The sequence below is a fragment of the Berghia stephanieae genome, chromosome 8 (genome assembly GCF_034508935.2).
Source record: "Berghia stephanieae isolate SIO BIC M18660-M18661 chromosome 8, UCSD_Bste_1.3, whole genome shotgun sequence".
Classification (NCBI taxonomy): domain Eukaryota; kingdom Metazoa; phylum Mollusca; class Gastropoda; order Nudibranchia; family Aeolidiidae; genus Berghia; species Berghia stephanieae.
Genome location: NC_088367.1, coordinates 9,369,302 through 9,381,801, shown reverse-complemented (window position 1 = coordinate 9,381,801; position 12,500 = coordinate 9,369,302). Strand labels below are relative to the sequence as shown.

General features: G+C 37.2%; 1 protein-coding gene across 4 annotated transcripts in view; it reads right to left on the bottom strand.

Annotated features, from left to right (window-relative positions):
- The window catches only part of LOC144978135 (collagen alpha-6(VI) chain-like), a 66,945-nt gene that overhangs the window by 48,638 nt on the left and 5,807 nt on the right, over positions 1-12,500 (bottom strand). For all 4 annotated transcript variants that reach the window (XM_078923791.1, XM_078923788.1, XM_078923789.1 and 1 more), the window contains 3 exons: positions 6,535-6,628; positions 3,857-3,986; positions 2,214-2,346 (listed from right to left, as the gene is read on the bottom strand). In XM_078923791.1, the coding sequence (XP_078779917.1) occupies positions 2,214-2,346; positions 3,857-3,986; positions 6,535-6,628 (357 nt within the window). The remainder of the gene's footprint in view (positions 1-2,213; positions 2,347-3,856; positions 3,987-6,534; positions 6,629-12,500) is intronic.

Genomic DNA, 12,500 nt, shown 5'->3' with positions numbered 1-12,500 from the left:
ATTTTAAATACGTGTTTTGTTTTGTTTTGTTTTCAGAAATAACACGGCATATATATAGTCTAACAGTCTGCATAATAGATAGCATGCGCTTGGCTAAGAAGCTCACAACATTGCCATCCGGAAGTAAAATGGACCAACGCATAAAACTCTGAGTAACCATGAACTTTTACAGTCTGTGTAATACAGTAAAGTGAGAATTACTCATAAACGTGGATGGCAAAAAACAATAACAAAGACCCTAGTGATGTCAAATTCATTCTATGTATAGATAGTTCGAAGATGACGTCACTCAGGTCTTTGTTATTGTTTTTTGCCAACCGCGTTTATGAATAATGCTCACTGAACTGTATTAACCTGACTATAAAAGTTCATGGATACACACAGTTTTGTGTGTTGGTCCGTTATACTTCTGGATGGCAATGTTATGAGTTTCTTAGCCAAGCACATACTATCTATGCGGCTATGTGGTCTAGTGGTATGACACTCGCTTTCGGATCGGAAGGTCCTGGGTTCGAGCCTCGCGCTCGGCGCATAGTTGAGTCCTTGGAAAAGGCTCTTTACTCACATTCTCTCACCGTACTCAGGTGTAAAATGAGTACCTGGCCGTTAACAGCGTTGTCTTTGTCCGAAAAATTGTAATATCGCCTAACAGGCGTTATGCCCGGTCCTACATGTTAAATGTTGCTGTTGACCAGGGACCCCTTGTAAAGCGCTTTGAGCACGTTTAGTGGATATTGCTCTATATAAAATTTAAATTTATCTATAGTCTAATTTTATTTAAATATGCACTGAACATTGTGTTTTCTATTGAAGCGTCTCTTTGGTGTAATGAATGATTCATTGGTGTACGTCAAAGTCTCGTCGGGAACAGGAAATGTAAACCAGATACCCGTGATTCCCTGTCCTCCTTTCAAGTGTCTTTGAAGGAAGAGTTCTTCCTTTCAGTTTTCTGTAAGCGATTTTATTGATTTTATTGAATGATATGATAGAATATATATTCGCATGTGCATATACTTAAACACACACATAATTTTGTATTAGAAAATATCTCTGTCGTCTATCTGGAATTTAGTAATGTGTTTATGTCTTTATTTGGGGTTTTTGCTGTTGGCTGAAGAATGGTTTTGAGCCCGAAACGTTCTGTGTTGGTATTTTGTTCTTTTTTTAAGCTGTTATATTTAGTTTTGTTTATTACTTTTTACAGTCCACAGCTTCTAGCAGCCTTGTATCACTTTGAACTTATGCTTGCAATATTATATGTGACCCCTCGCCTCAAAACGGTATTTTGTCGGGATGGCTGAGATGCTAAATATTGAATTTATAGCCAGAAATCTCAGACTTTGGTTGAGTTTGTATGTTTCATTGAGGACAATGATGATCGTATTTTAGAGTCCTAAATAGCGATAATTTATATTTTTGACCAGTGTAACTTTAATTTGACTTTTTAGAATCTGGTTCATTTCGACATAATACCGTTTCGACACGATGGGTCACATAGGATAAATTTATGAGCTGTCCTTACCGTTAAATAGATTGTCCATCCACCTCTCAGCCGACAGGTTAGAGCCTCTTAAAAGTATATTTTAAAAAAAACAACTAAAGTATCAGTGAAGCAATGTTGAGCTTGGCTAATGACAAAATGTCTCCAAATTTTTACAAAATTCTAGCACGAAGTTCTCTTCCTTCGTTAAGTCTTTAGACAGCCCTTGAGTCGTTCATAAATAATTATCTGGCCACAGACAGCGACGTTACTGGAAAAGTGCTAGCAAGACATTGCAGCCCAACAGGCGACGTGGACTTTGTGAACTTGAAATTTGATGGGAAATCGTCTGCTTAGGAAATGGAAGAGGCTTTGTCAAATGCATTCCGCTTAGCGAAACCTTGAAAAGGCTTTCTATGAATATGCATATATTATATTACTCTTCAAAAGTCGAAAGATCACTTCCTTCCTAATGACGCATGGTAACTTAGTAACACTGGCTCTAAACTATCGGAACAAGGGCGGACACCCGTATGAAATATTTCTCCAGCGAGCCGGGGAAAAAAACATAAATTTGATCATGTTTTGACTTTTACACATTCTGATCACAAGACATATGAAAAGTTCTAGCCAGCTTGAAGAATAAAACGTAATGATTTTCTGTGTTTAGAACCAAGATGGCCGCCGTTGCCGGGCGGCGTGACATCAGACTACTGAATCCAATGGTATTTACCTGTTGAGGACCGGTGGCCAAGGCCTCTAACTCTGGTTTGTTAATGGCGTCTGTCACTCCCAAGGCAAAGATCCAAACACCGGAGGCCTTCAGTTTCTGCGCTGCTTCGTGCGCCAGTTGTGGGTACGTGGCTCTGTCAAAGATTGGTGAAAATGATAAGTTAGTTATCTATGAAGTTATTTATGAAGAATAGTTATACATGAAGATATCTATGTTTATTCATCTTAACTACGCCACTATCACATTACCTCATTCATCTGTAGTGTTTCACTCATTCTGTTATTTTGTTGATAAAAGGGAAAACCGAAACGTTCATTTGATCTTTTTTTTGTAATTAAATGAAGCTTACATTCAATTTCACATTATTATTTATTTGGTATCTATGAAGCAATCCAACCTTTGCATCTAGTAAATTGCACATTATCGGATTTCCCCGTTTTTATTCCACATTGTTAAGATTCTGCGCTGTCTTTTTTCTAGTTCAGGGTTATTTATAATATAATAATAATAATAATAATAATAATAATAATAATAATAATAATAATAATAATAATAGATCTTTATTGTCCATAAATATGGCAATTCGTCATTTAGTTACACTTGTTAAAACGTTAAATGATAACTATAACATTGAACAGATATTTCACTCCTACTTCTTTTCTCTCTCTCTCTCTCTCTCTCTCTCTCTCTCTCTCTCTCTCTCTCTCTCTCTCGCTCTCTCTCTCTCTCTCTCTCTCTCTTCCTCTTTTTCTTTCACACGTGCGATATACACAACATAAACATATTCATTTCGTTTTCAATTTGTTACAATTGTGGCAATTCGACACCAAAAATTATCATCATTATCAATTGGTCAGTTAATCTAACATTAAATAAATTAATCAGTTAATCAGTCAACAAACCAATCCTTGGTTTTTCTGTACCATATGAAATATCCAAATTTTTATTGCTGATGGAACGAACGTTGATTTATACTTGTTAGTTCTACATTTAAACTGACAAAACCGTCTCCCAGATGGTAAAAGACTAAATTCATGGTATAAAATATGTTTTTTATTGTTGTTAATTTTAATATAATCGGCTTATAGTATTTTAAAGGAAATATAAGGAGGAGGGCCCTAGATAGATTTGGTGCAAGAACAGTTTTGCTCTACGAGACGATGAGATCGGTCTAGGTCCCAATTGCTATCAAGATAATATAAAATTTTGGATCCATTTTCTGTAATCAATTTTCTCAATCAAATTTTCGTGGCACATACTCTCTCTCTCTCTCTCTCTCTCTCTCTCTCTCTCTCTCTCTCTCTCTCTCTTTCTCTCTCTCTTTCTCTCTCTCTCTCTTTCTCTTTCTCTCTCTCTCTCTCTTTCTCTCTCTCTCTCTCTCTCTCTCTCTCTCTCTCTAGATCTCCCAATCTCTCTATCTCAATCTCCTCTTTCTATCTATCTATCTATCTATCTATCTATCTATCTAAATATTATATATATAATATATATATATAATATATATATATTATATCCTTCTCTCTCTCTCTCTCTCTCTCTCTCTCTCTCTCTCTCTCTCTCTCTCTCTGTCCCTCTCAATCTATCTATCTATCTCTCTAAAACATTTACCACACACACTACTGAACGAGAATCAAGAAACTTACCTTCCATCTGTGACAATGATGAGGATTTTATTGACACCCCGGTCGTTATGACCTTGGAAGAGCTGCTGAGCTCGATTGATGGCAAGGTCTGTCCTTGTGGTGTCATCGGGGTATTGGAACGCATTCAGGTCTAAGGCGGGTGGTGGGAGAAAATACAAACCTTAAGTAACAAGTACGGCATTGGGAGGCCTTCCGAAAGCTCCTACATCCCCAGTATTCTTTGTTTTTTTATAATGTTTTAGTAGGGGGTTTGGGAGGGGAGAAACTTTTTTTTAAAAAAGTCTTCCCCCTCCCTAACGCCCTATAGTAAATTAAAAAAAAAAAGTTTCCCCCCTCCCAAACCCCCTACTAGAACATTATAAAAAACAAAGAATACTGGGGATGTAGGATCTTTCGGAAGGCCTCCAACAGCAATTATAACCGACTATCAAACATACTTTAATTTAATTTAATATTCAGTAACAAGCTTTGATCTGAGGCTGAAAACTTCTTGTATTCATTCGTGAATAATTTGTGTGTTATAGACGCCTTACATTTCTGTAATTTACTCACAACAAACACATGAAACATACCAGCAAACACAACTACATGTAATCTAAAACGTTTATAGATAGTATGCGCTTGGCTAAGAAGCTCATAACATTGCCATCCGGAAGTATAACGGACCAACACACAAAACTGTGTGCATCCATGTACGTTTATAGTCAGGTTTATACACTTCAGTGAGCATTACTCATAAACGCGGATGGCAAAAAGCAATTAAAAAGACCTGAGTGACGTCAACTTCATTCTATCTATAGATAGCAAAGAAACTGTGATAAACGCATTCACTTAATATGCGACCCATCGTGTCGAAACGGTATTATGTCGAAATGAACCAGATTCTAAAAAGTCAAATTAAAGTTACACTGGTCAAAAATATAAATTATCGCTATTTAGGACTCTAAAATACGATCATCATTGTCCACAATAAAACATACAAACTCAACCTAAGTCTGAGATTTCTGGCTATAAATTCAATATTTAGCATCTCAGTCATCCCGACATAATACCGTTTTGAGGCGAGGGGTCACATATATATATGTATATATATATTATATATATATATATATATATATATATATATATTATATATATATATATATATATATATATATATATATATATATATATATATATATATATATATACATATATATATATATATATATAAATTCAATATCAAAATCACGAATGTAAATAAGGAAGTCCTGATAATATTTCGTAAAGCGAAGACTGGTTTTCCAAAGCTCTCAAACTCCGGTTTTTCCAATTTAGAAATATTATTGAGGAGTATTTCCCCTATAGATAGTGTGCGCTTGGTTAAGAAGCTCACAACATTGCCACCCGGAAGTATAATGGACCAACACACAAAACGATGCGTAACCTTAAACGTTTATAGATAGTATGCGTTTGGCTAAGAATCTCACAACATTGCCATCCGGAAGTAAAACGGACCAACGCACAAAACTGTGTGTATCCATGAACGTTTATAGTCAGGGTTATACAGTTTGGTGAGCATTACTCATAAACGCGGATGGCAAAAAACAATAACAAAGACCTGATTGACGTCAACTTCATTCTATCTATAATGTCTTATTCGGGCTATCATTATTTATCATGATAAGATTCTCACATATCTATCAAGGGACATTTTTGTGTTACTTGACGCTTAAGATTGATAAAGACGACAGAGACAACGCTGTTAACGACCAGGTACTCATTTTACACCTGTGTTCGGTGAGAAAATGTGAGTAAAGAGCCTTTTCCAAGAAATCAACTATGCGCCGTTCACAGCGGGACTCGAACCCTGGACCATCCGAACTGAAGGCGAGTGTCATACCACAAACCTACATAGATGCACCAAATGTGTCTCAGTGCAGTCGGAAGGTGAAAATTTTGGATTTACATTTTTTTTTCAATTTCTGAAAGAATATGCTGCCCACAGCATTTTAATTTTTATTTGAAGTAAATCGGGTGATTTTTCATGAAGTTATGGTCAGATGTATGGGAAAGGTATCCAGCAACTGTTCTCAAATTTCATACTTTTTTCAACTTGAATAGCTGTAAAAAATATTTAGAAGTGAAAGTAAGCTTTGATATTTCCAGAAGATATACAAAAAGGGTCGATTTAATCATTTATGACAAGAACCCATTTGTAATTTTTTTAAAAATTGACCTTATAACTAAAATTGGCAATATTTTGGTTCAAACCTTTTCACCTTCCGACTGATTATGTAATTTACTGTAACAAATCAATAATGATGATGATAATAATAATAATAATAATAATAATAATAATAATAATAATAATAATAATAATAATATAATAATAATAATAATAATAATAACAATAAGAAGAAGAGAAGAAGAAGAAGAAGAAGAAGAAGAAGAAGAAGAAGAAGAAGAAGAAGAAGAAGAAGAAGAAGAAGAAGAAGAAGAAGAAGAAGAAGAAGAAGAAGAAATCGGTTTTAAGCCAGAATTGTTTAGAAGCTAAATAATATAAGATTTGGATTTAGTTCATGTGATGATTTCTTGGGGAGGGTGACAATCATTTCTATCCGTACGAAAAGCCACACATTTATATATTTGATTATTTCAATTTGAAATTTTCTTATCAGCATCTGGTTCAAACCTACTTGAAAGAACCTGGGGTTTGTTTCCACTGAGGGGATGGGATTCCTCATCGCCACTGAATAGGACGAGACCAACGTGAATATCTTGAGGTGTCACCTGAGAGAGATAACAATATTATTATTATATAGATAGTCATTTACAAAAGAAACTTGACAGTTTTTATTGGCTATTATCTCACATAAGTAAGTAAGTAAGTAAGTAAGTAAGTAAGTAAGTAAGTAAGTAAGTATTAAGCTCCGCAGTCCGAATGACGCTTGCCGAGAATTGTGTGATTCAGTCATGGTCGATAAGTATAGCTGCTCTCTCCATCCATGTTGTTAATTGTTTCCATTGGTCACGGTCCTGGGCCAGAGATTTGAGGCTGTCAAGATCTTGTTGTGACTTTAGTACGGAGGGCACTGCAGTATTTCTTAGTTCTTCAGGGATTAATTCGGCCTCATCTGAATCCAGAAATTTCTTATATGTAGAGAGGTCCTGGTTCAGGGTAGTTACTTATCTCACATAAGCTGACAGAAAGGCAAGGGGCAAACCAAGGAAGTCCTGGATAGGAAATGTGGAGGCAACAACTGGCAAAAAGATAATCGGCTGCTCGGTAATGGCCCTTGAGCGTGAAGAATGGCGCTCCATGACATTCAACCTCTGTAGGGAGACGGGACTCCGGTAAGGCAAGGTAAGGTAATCTCGCATAAGAGAAAACATGTCGGTTTGTGGTATACTATATCTTTTAATAAGTAGACACATTTTTCAATAGGGAATGAGATTAGCGGAAGAGTAGCGTCCCTTGATTGGACGTCACCCATAGTCTGTGACGTCACCGGCGGAAAAGTTATTAGAGAGAGAACGTCATGTTGGTTGTGCGCATGCGTCTCTCGTCCTCGCTTCCGGGTGACGTCCAATCAAGGGACGCTACTCTTCCGCCAATCTCATTCCCTATGTTGATATATCACGTGCCTCTTTGACACAAGTTAGGAGCAGATGCAGACGGCTAGCAAGTCGGTAGCAAAGTCACATGTTCTAAGGGGTGATGTCACGACTTCTGCTTCGCATTGCGACCAATCTTAATGACAAACAACTTTTGATTAATTGTTTTATCAGAATGTCACAGGAATATATGTGACCCCTCGCCTCAAAACGGTATTATGTCGGGGTGACTGAGATGTTAAATATTGAATTTATAGCCAGAAATTTCAGACTTGGGTTGAGTTTGTATGTTTTATTGTGGACAATGATGATCGTATTTTAGAGTCCTAAATAGCGATAATTTATATTTTTGACCAGTGTAGCTTTAATTTAACTTTTTAGAATATGGTTCATTTCGACATAATACCGTTTCGACACGATGGGTCACATATTGAATGAACCATTTTAAGTTGATGATTTAAACAAAAAGTGAGTTATGCGGTCTTGTGATACGACACTTGCCTACAGTCCGATCAAAGAGATAGAGAGAATGGGGATACCCATTTCAAGCGCATAATGGACGGTGTCGGTCCCCGTTTCGAGCATGAAGTCCGGGCAACCCTTGTACGTAGCTTCCCTGACTTCGGACAGAGCTGTGTATCAACAAGAGATGAAGTGAGTAGAAAAGTGCCAGAAGACAATAGAGAATAAACAATTTTCGCGGCGGTGATGGGGGTTTGAACCCGCGACCTTATTGGTACGACAACTCCGCCTGGGCGGTGAGAGCGTGACTCTACCGTATGAGCTATCCACGATCCAAAAAAAAAATCGTATCTAACTACGAGCTGTGTATACGAGATGGAAGTCGGTTTGCACGAATTCAATCCCTTGATGGGGCGGGGACATAGACTCCTCGAAACTGTGAGAGAAGTTGCCAGGCTTTTCCACCAGCAGCATTGGGTGGCAGCCAATCGGCACGCTCACTACATCAGTGGGGATTTGCCATCAGTCCAACAAGTACCCGTTGTGGTAACGAGCCCGAAACCGCGGAGCATCTAGTTGAACGGTACGTTGTGACGAAGCTTCCTGGTGGGGTTTGCGACAGTGCACCAGTGCGGTACGGAATTCTCATCCTCGATCAATCGTCATAACACAGAAAAGTAGATAACGGAAGGGGCTGCCTGAAGCCGGTGATCGTAAAATACTAACGAAAGAGTGAAAATGGAGAGGCTTCGTATGGGAACAAAACCAACAATGGACTTTTCGGGTACAAACCCTTCGTCAGCACAATAAACACAAATTAATGTGGAAAACAAATAAAATAAAATGCAAAATAACTTGTCATGTCCCGTCCTACATGTTAAATGTTGCTATTGACCAGGGACCCCTTGTAAAGCACTTTGAGCACATTTAGTGGATATTGCGCTATATAAAGCTCAATAAAATTTTACTTTATCGATCTGTTTACAGAAGATGACGACGCGGTATGTCGATCAACAAGAATAATAAATTATAAGTCATTGATTGCAAAAAGAACACGATGATACAATCGAAGCCGGTGTTGTGAACGCAGCTTTCATTGGAACGATTTGTCGATACCAAAGAATGTCTATGTAATTTTTACTAATTAATTAATTGGAACGCACTCTGGTTACTACGCTTCAACAGTCGTAACGCCATTTCCCACTTAGTAATTGGCTGATAAAAAATACGCATTTTAAAAATTTTGGCCAGAAAACTCGTCCTTCAAAAATGGATCGATTAAATTGACTTTCATCTTGGCAAAAACTCTCAAACCTGGGACTTTGTGAAGGTCCCAAATTTGAGAGATTTTGTCAAGATGAGAGTCATTTATTTTTATTGCGGTTATGTGGTCTTGCGGTTTGACACTCGCTTTCGGATCGGAAGGTCTTGGGTTCGATTCGAGCTTAGTTGAGTCCTTGGAAAAGACTCTTACTCACATTCTCTCACCGTATATTGGTTAAAATGAGTACCTGGCTGTTAATAGCGCTGTCTCTGTCCGAAAAAAAAATGTAATATCACTTAACAGGCGTCATGTCTCATTCTACATGCTAAGTGTTGTTTTTGGCTAGGGACCCTTTGTAAAGGGCGTTAAGCACGTTTAGTGGATACTGCGCTATATAAAAAAGCTACAAAAAACTCCAATTGTAATTGATCATTATTTGAAGAATTATCTATAGTATTCCTTCGTGGAATGCCTAGGCGACGATATCTTATGATGTCGTGGCGGAAAAGGCATAATTTTTTATTTTTTATTTGAAGGACGAGTTTTCTGGCCAAAATTTTACACATTTATTTTTTTTTTTTTTTAATTACTGTATATTATTCATTTCATTTGTTTGATCTTGACCCGCAAGCTGTGTTTACCTAGCACAAACCAAGGAGTCACATAAAGCACGTAGCCTTTCGGTTTCATGGATTCTTGCTGCTTTTTAATGGTGTAGTTTGATACTCGCCTTATGGCCGGTTGGTCCAAGGTTCGAGACCGTCCTAGGCGGCGCAATCTTGAGTCCTTGAATTGGATTGGGCTATTCACTAACATTCTCTCGCCGCACTTACATGTAAAAATGATTTTTTACCTTTAATAGCGGTGTTTCTGGGTGAATGGGGGGGGGGGGGGGGGGGGGGGGGGGGGGGGGTTAATTGCAGAAGCGTTTCACCGCTTTCGTGTTTTGTCCTTCGTCTTAGATGTTGCTGTTGTTTGTAAAACGCTTTGAGTGGGTTTTAAAAAAAGTTAATATTGCGTTATATGTAAGCTTAAGTTTTAAGTTTTGAGGGAAAAAATAATGTCCAACATTTTTAAGGCCACTATTTATGTTATAGCTTGTGAATTTATCCATTGTTTGCTGTTGCCAATAGTAAATTAAAATGTATGTTTATATATATATATATATATATATATATATATATATATATATATATATATATATATATGTATATGTGTGTGTTGTGTGTGTGTGTGTGTGTGTGTATCAGTGTTGGTGGGTACTTGTAGGTACGAGAGTGCTCGATAACGTTGGTTAGAGCTAATATAAAATATAAATGGAGTCACTCACTTATTTATGGCCGAAACACATGTTTCTGTGGACTCCACTTCATCAGTCGGCATATTATTTCCGTAGAATGATTTTATTCCATTCGGGGGGGGGGGGGGGGGGGGGGGGGGGTCGATGTTGACTTTCTTATGCCAACTGACGACGTGGAGTTCACAGAAACATGTGTTTCGGCCATAAATAAGTGAGTGACTCCATTTATATTTTATATCAGCTCTAACCAACGTTATCGAGCACTCTCGTACGTACAAGTACCCACTAACACTCATCCAAACATACACACACACACACACACACACACACACATTTATATATATATATATCTTTTTTTTTCTTTTTCTTCGGACATTATGCAGACTGAAGACGCGGACGAAAGCCACAGAAACGAACGTCTTGGCCATATAATGTGAGTGACAATTTATATTTTATACATACATATATATATATATATATATATATATATATATATATATATATATATATATATATATATATATATATATATATATATGGTCGACGGATCAAACTTCTAAAGTCCCCATGTTCACGATCGCCTATCAAAACACTGAAGAATACACACGAACTTTGCGCACCACGTTTAATTCAATTTTGGACGGATCAGACTTCCGGCCATCGTCATAACGCTTTACAAGGGGTCTAAAGCCAAGAGCAACACGTAACATGGAGGACGAGACATGACGTATGTTAGGCGATATTACAATTTAATTCGGACAGAGACAACGTCGTTAACGGCCAGATAGTCGTTTTACAAGTGAAGAGATTATTTTTTTTCCGATGACCAAACTATGCGTCGCTCGGGAATCGAACCCAGGACCTTCCGATCCGAAAGCGAGTGTGATACCACTAGGCCAGATAGCGCATATATATATATATATATATATATATATATATATATATATATGTGTGTGTGTGTGTGTGTGTGTGTGTGTGTGTGTGACCCTTCGCCTCAAAACGGTATTAAGTCGGGTTGGTTAAGATGTTGAAAATTGAATTTATAGCCAGAAATATCAGTCTTGTGTTGAGTTTGTGTGTTTTATTGATGAGAATGGATACCATGCTTTAGGGTGCTAATGCCAACAATTTATATTTTTGACCAGTTTAACATTGAAAACGGATTTTAAGCATATGGTTCGTTCCGACTTAATACCGTTTTGAGACGATGAGTCACACACACACACACACATATATATATATATATATATATATATTATATATATATATATATATATATATATGCAAATATAAAGCTCCCACTTTGTTCAAAGGATATAAATATGAGATACTTCAGCCACTTTATTTTTGCTTAGATAAATGTTGTCAGACTATTTGATTTGAAGTCTTTCCATACTGCCATACTCCGGAAAAACGCATATTTATAAATTTGGCCAGAAAACTCGTCCTTCAAATATCAATCTATTTCAATGACCCTCATCTTGGCAAAAACTCTCAAACCTGGGATTTCGCGAAGTCCCAGATTTGAGAGATTTTTGCCAAAATTAGGGTCATTGAAATCGATCGATATTTGAAGGACGAGTTTTCTGGCCAAATTTTTTAATATGGGTTTTTTCCAGAGTACGGCAGCATAATCGTGTTTGCCTACAGAAGCCCGTACCATGGTAGCCGGTTCCCTTTTATTTAATCAGTTAATACGATTCAATAGTCTGATGTCACGCCGCCCGGCAACGGCGGCCATCTTGGTTCTAAACAAAGAAAATCATTACTTTTTATTTTTCATGCTGGCTAGAAATTTTCATATGCCTTGTGATCAGAATGTGTAAAAGTCAAAACATGATCAAATTATTTTTTTTTCCTCTGGATACCTTTTATACTCGCCGGAGAAATATTTCATACGGGCCTCCGCAATTGTTCCGATAGTTTAGAGCCAGTGTTATTAAGTTACCATGCGTCATTAGGAAGGAAGTGACGTTACGACTGTTGAAGAGTATTGACGTACTCTGCAAAGACATGCCTTA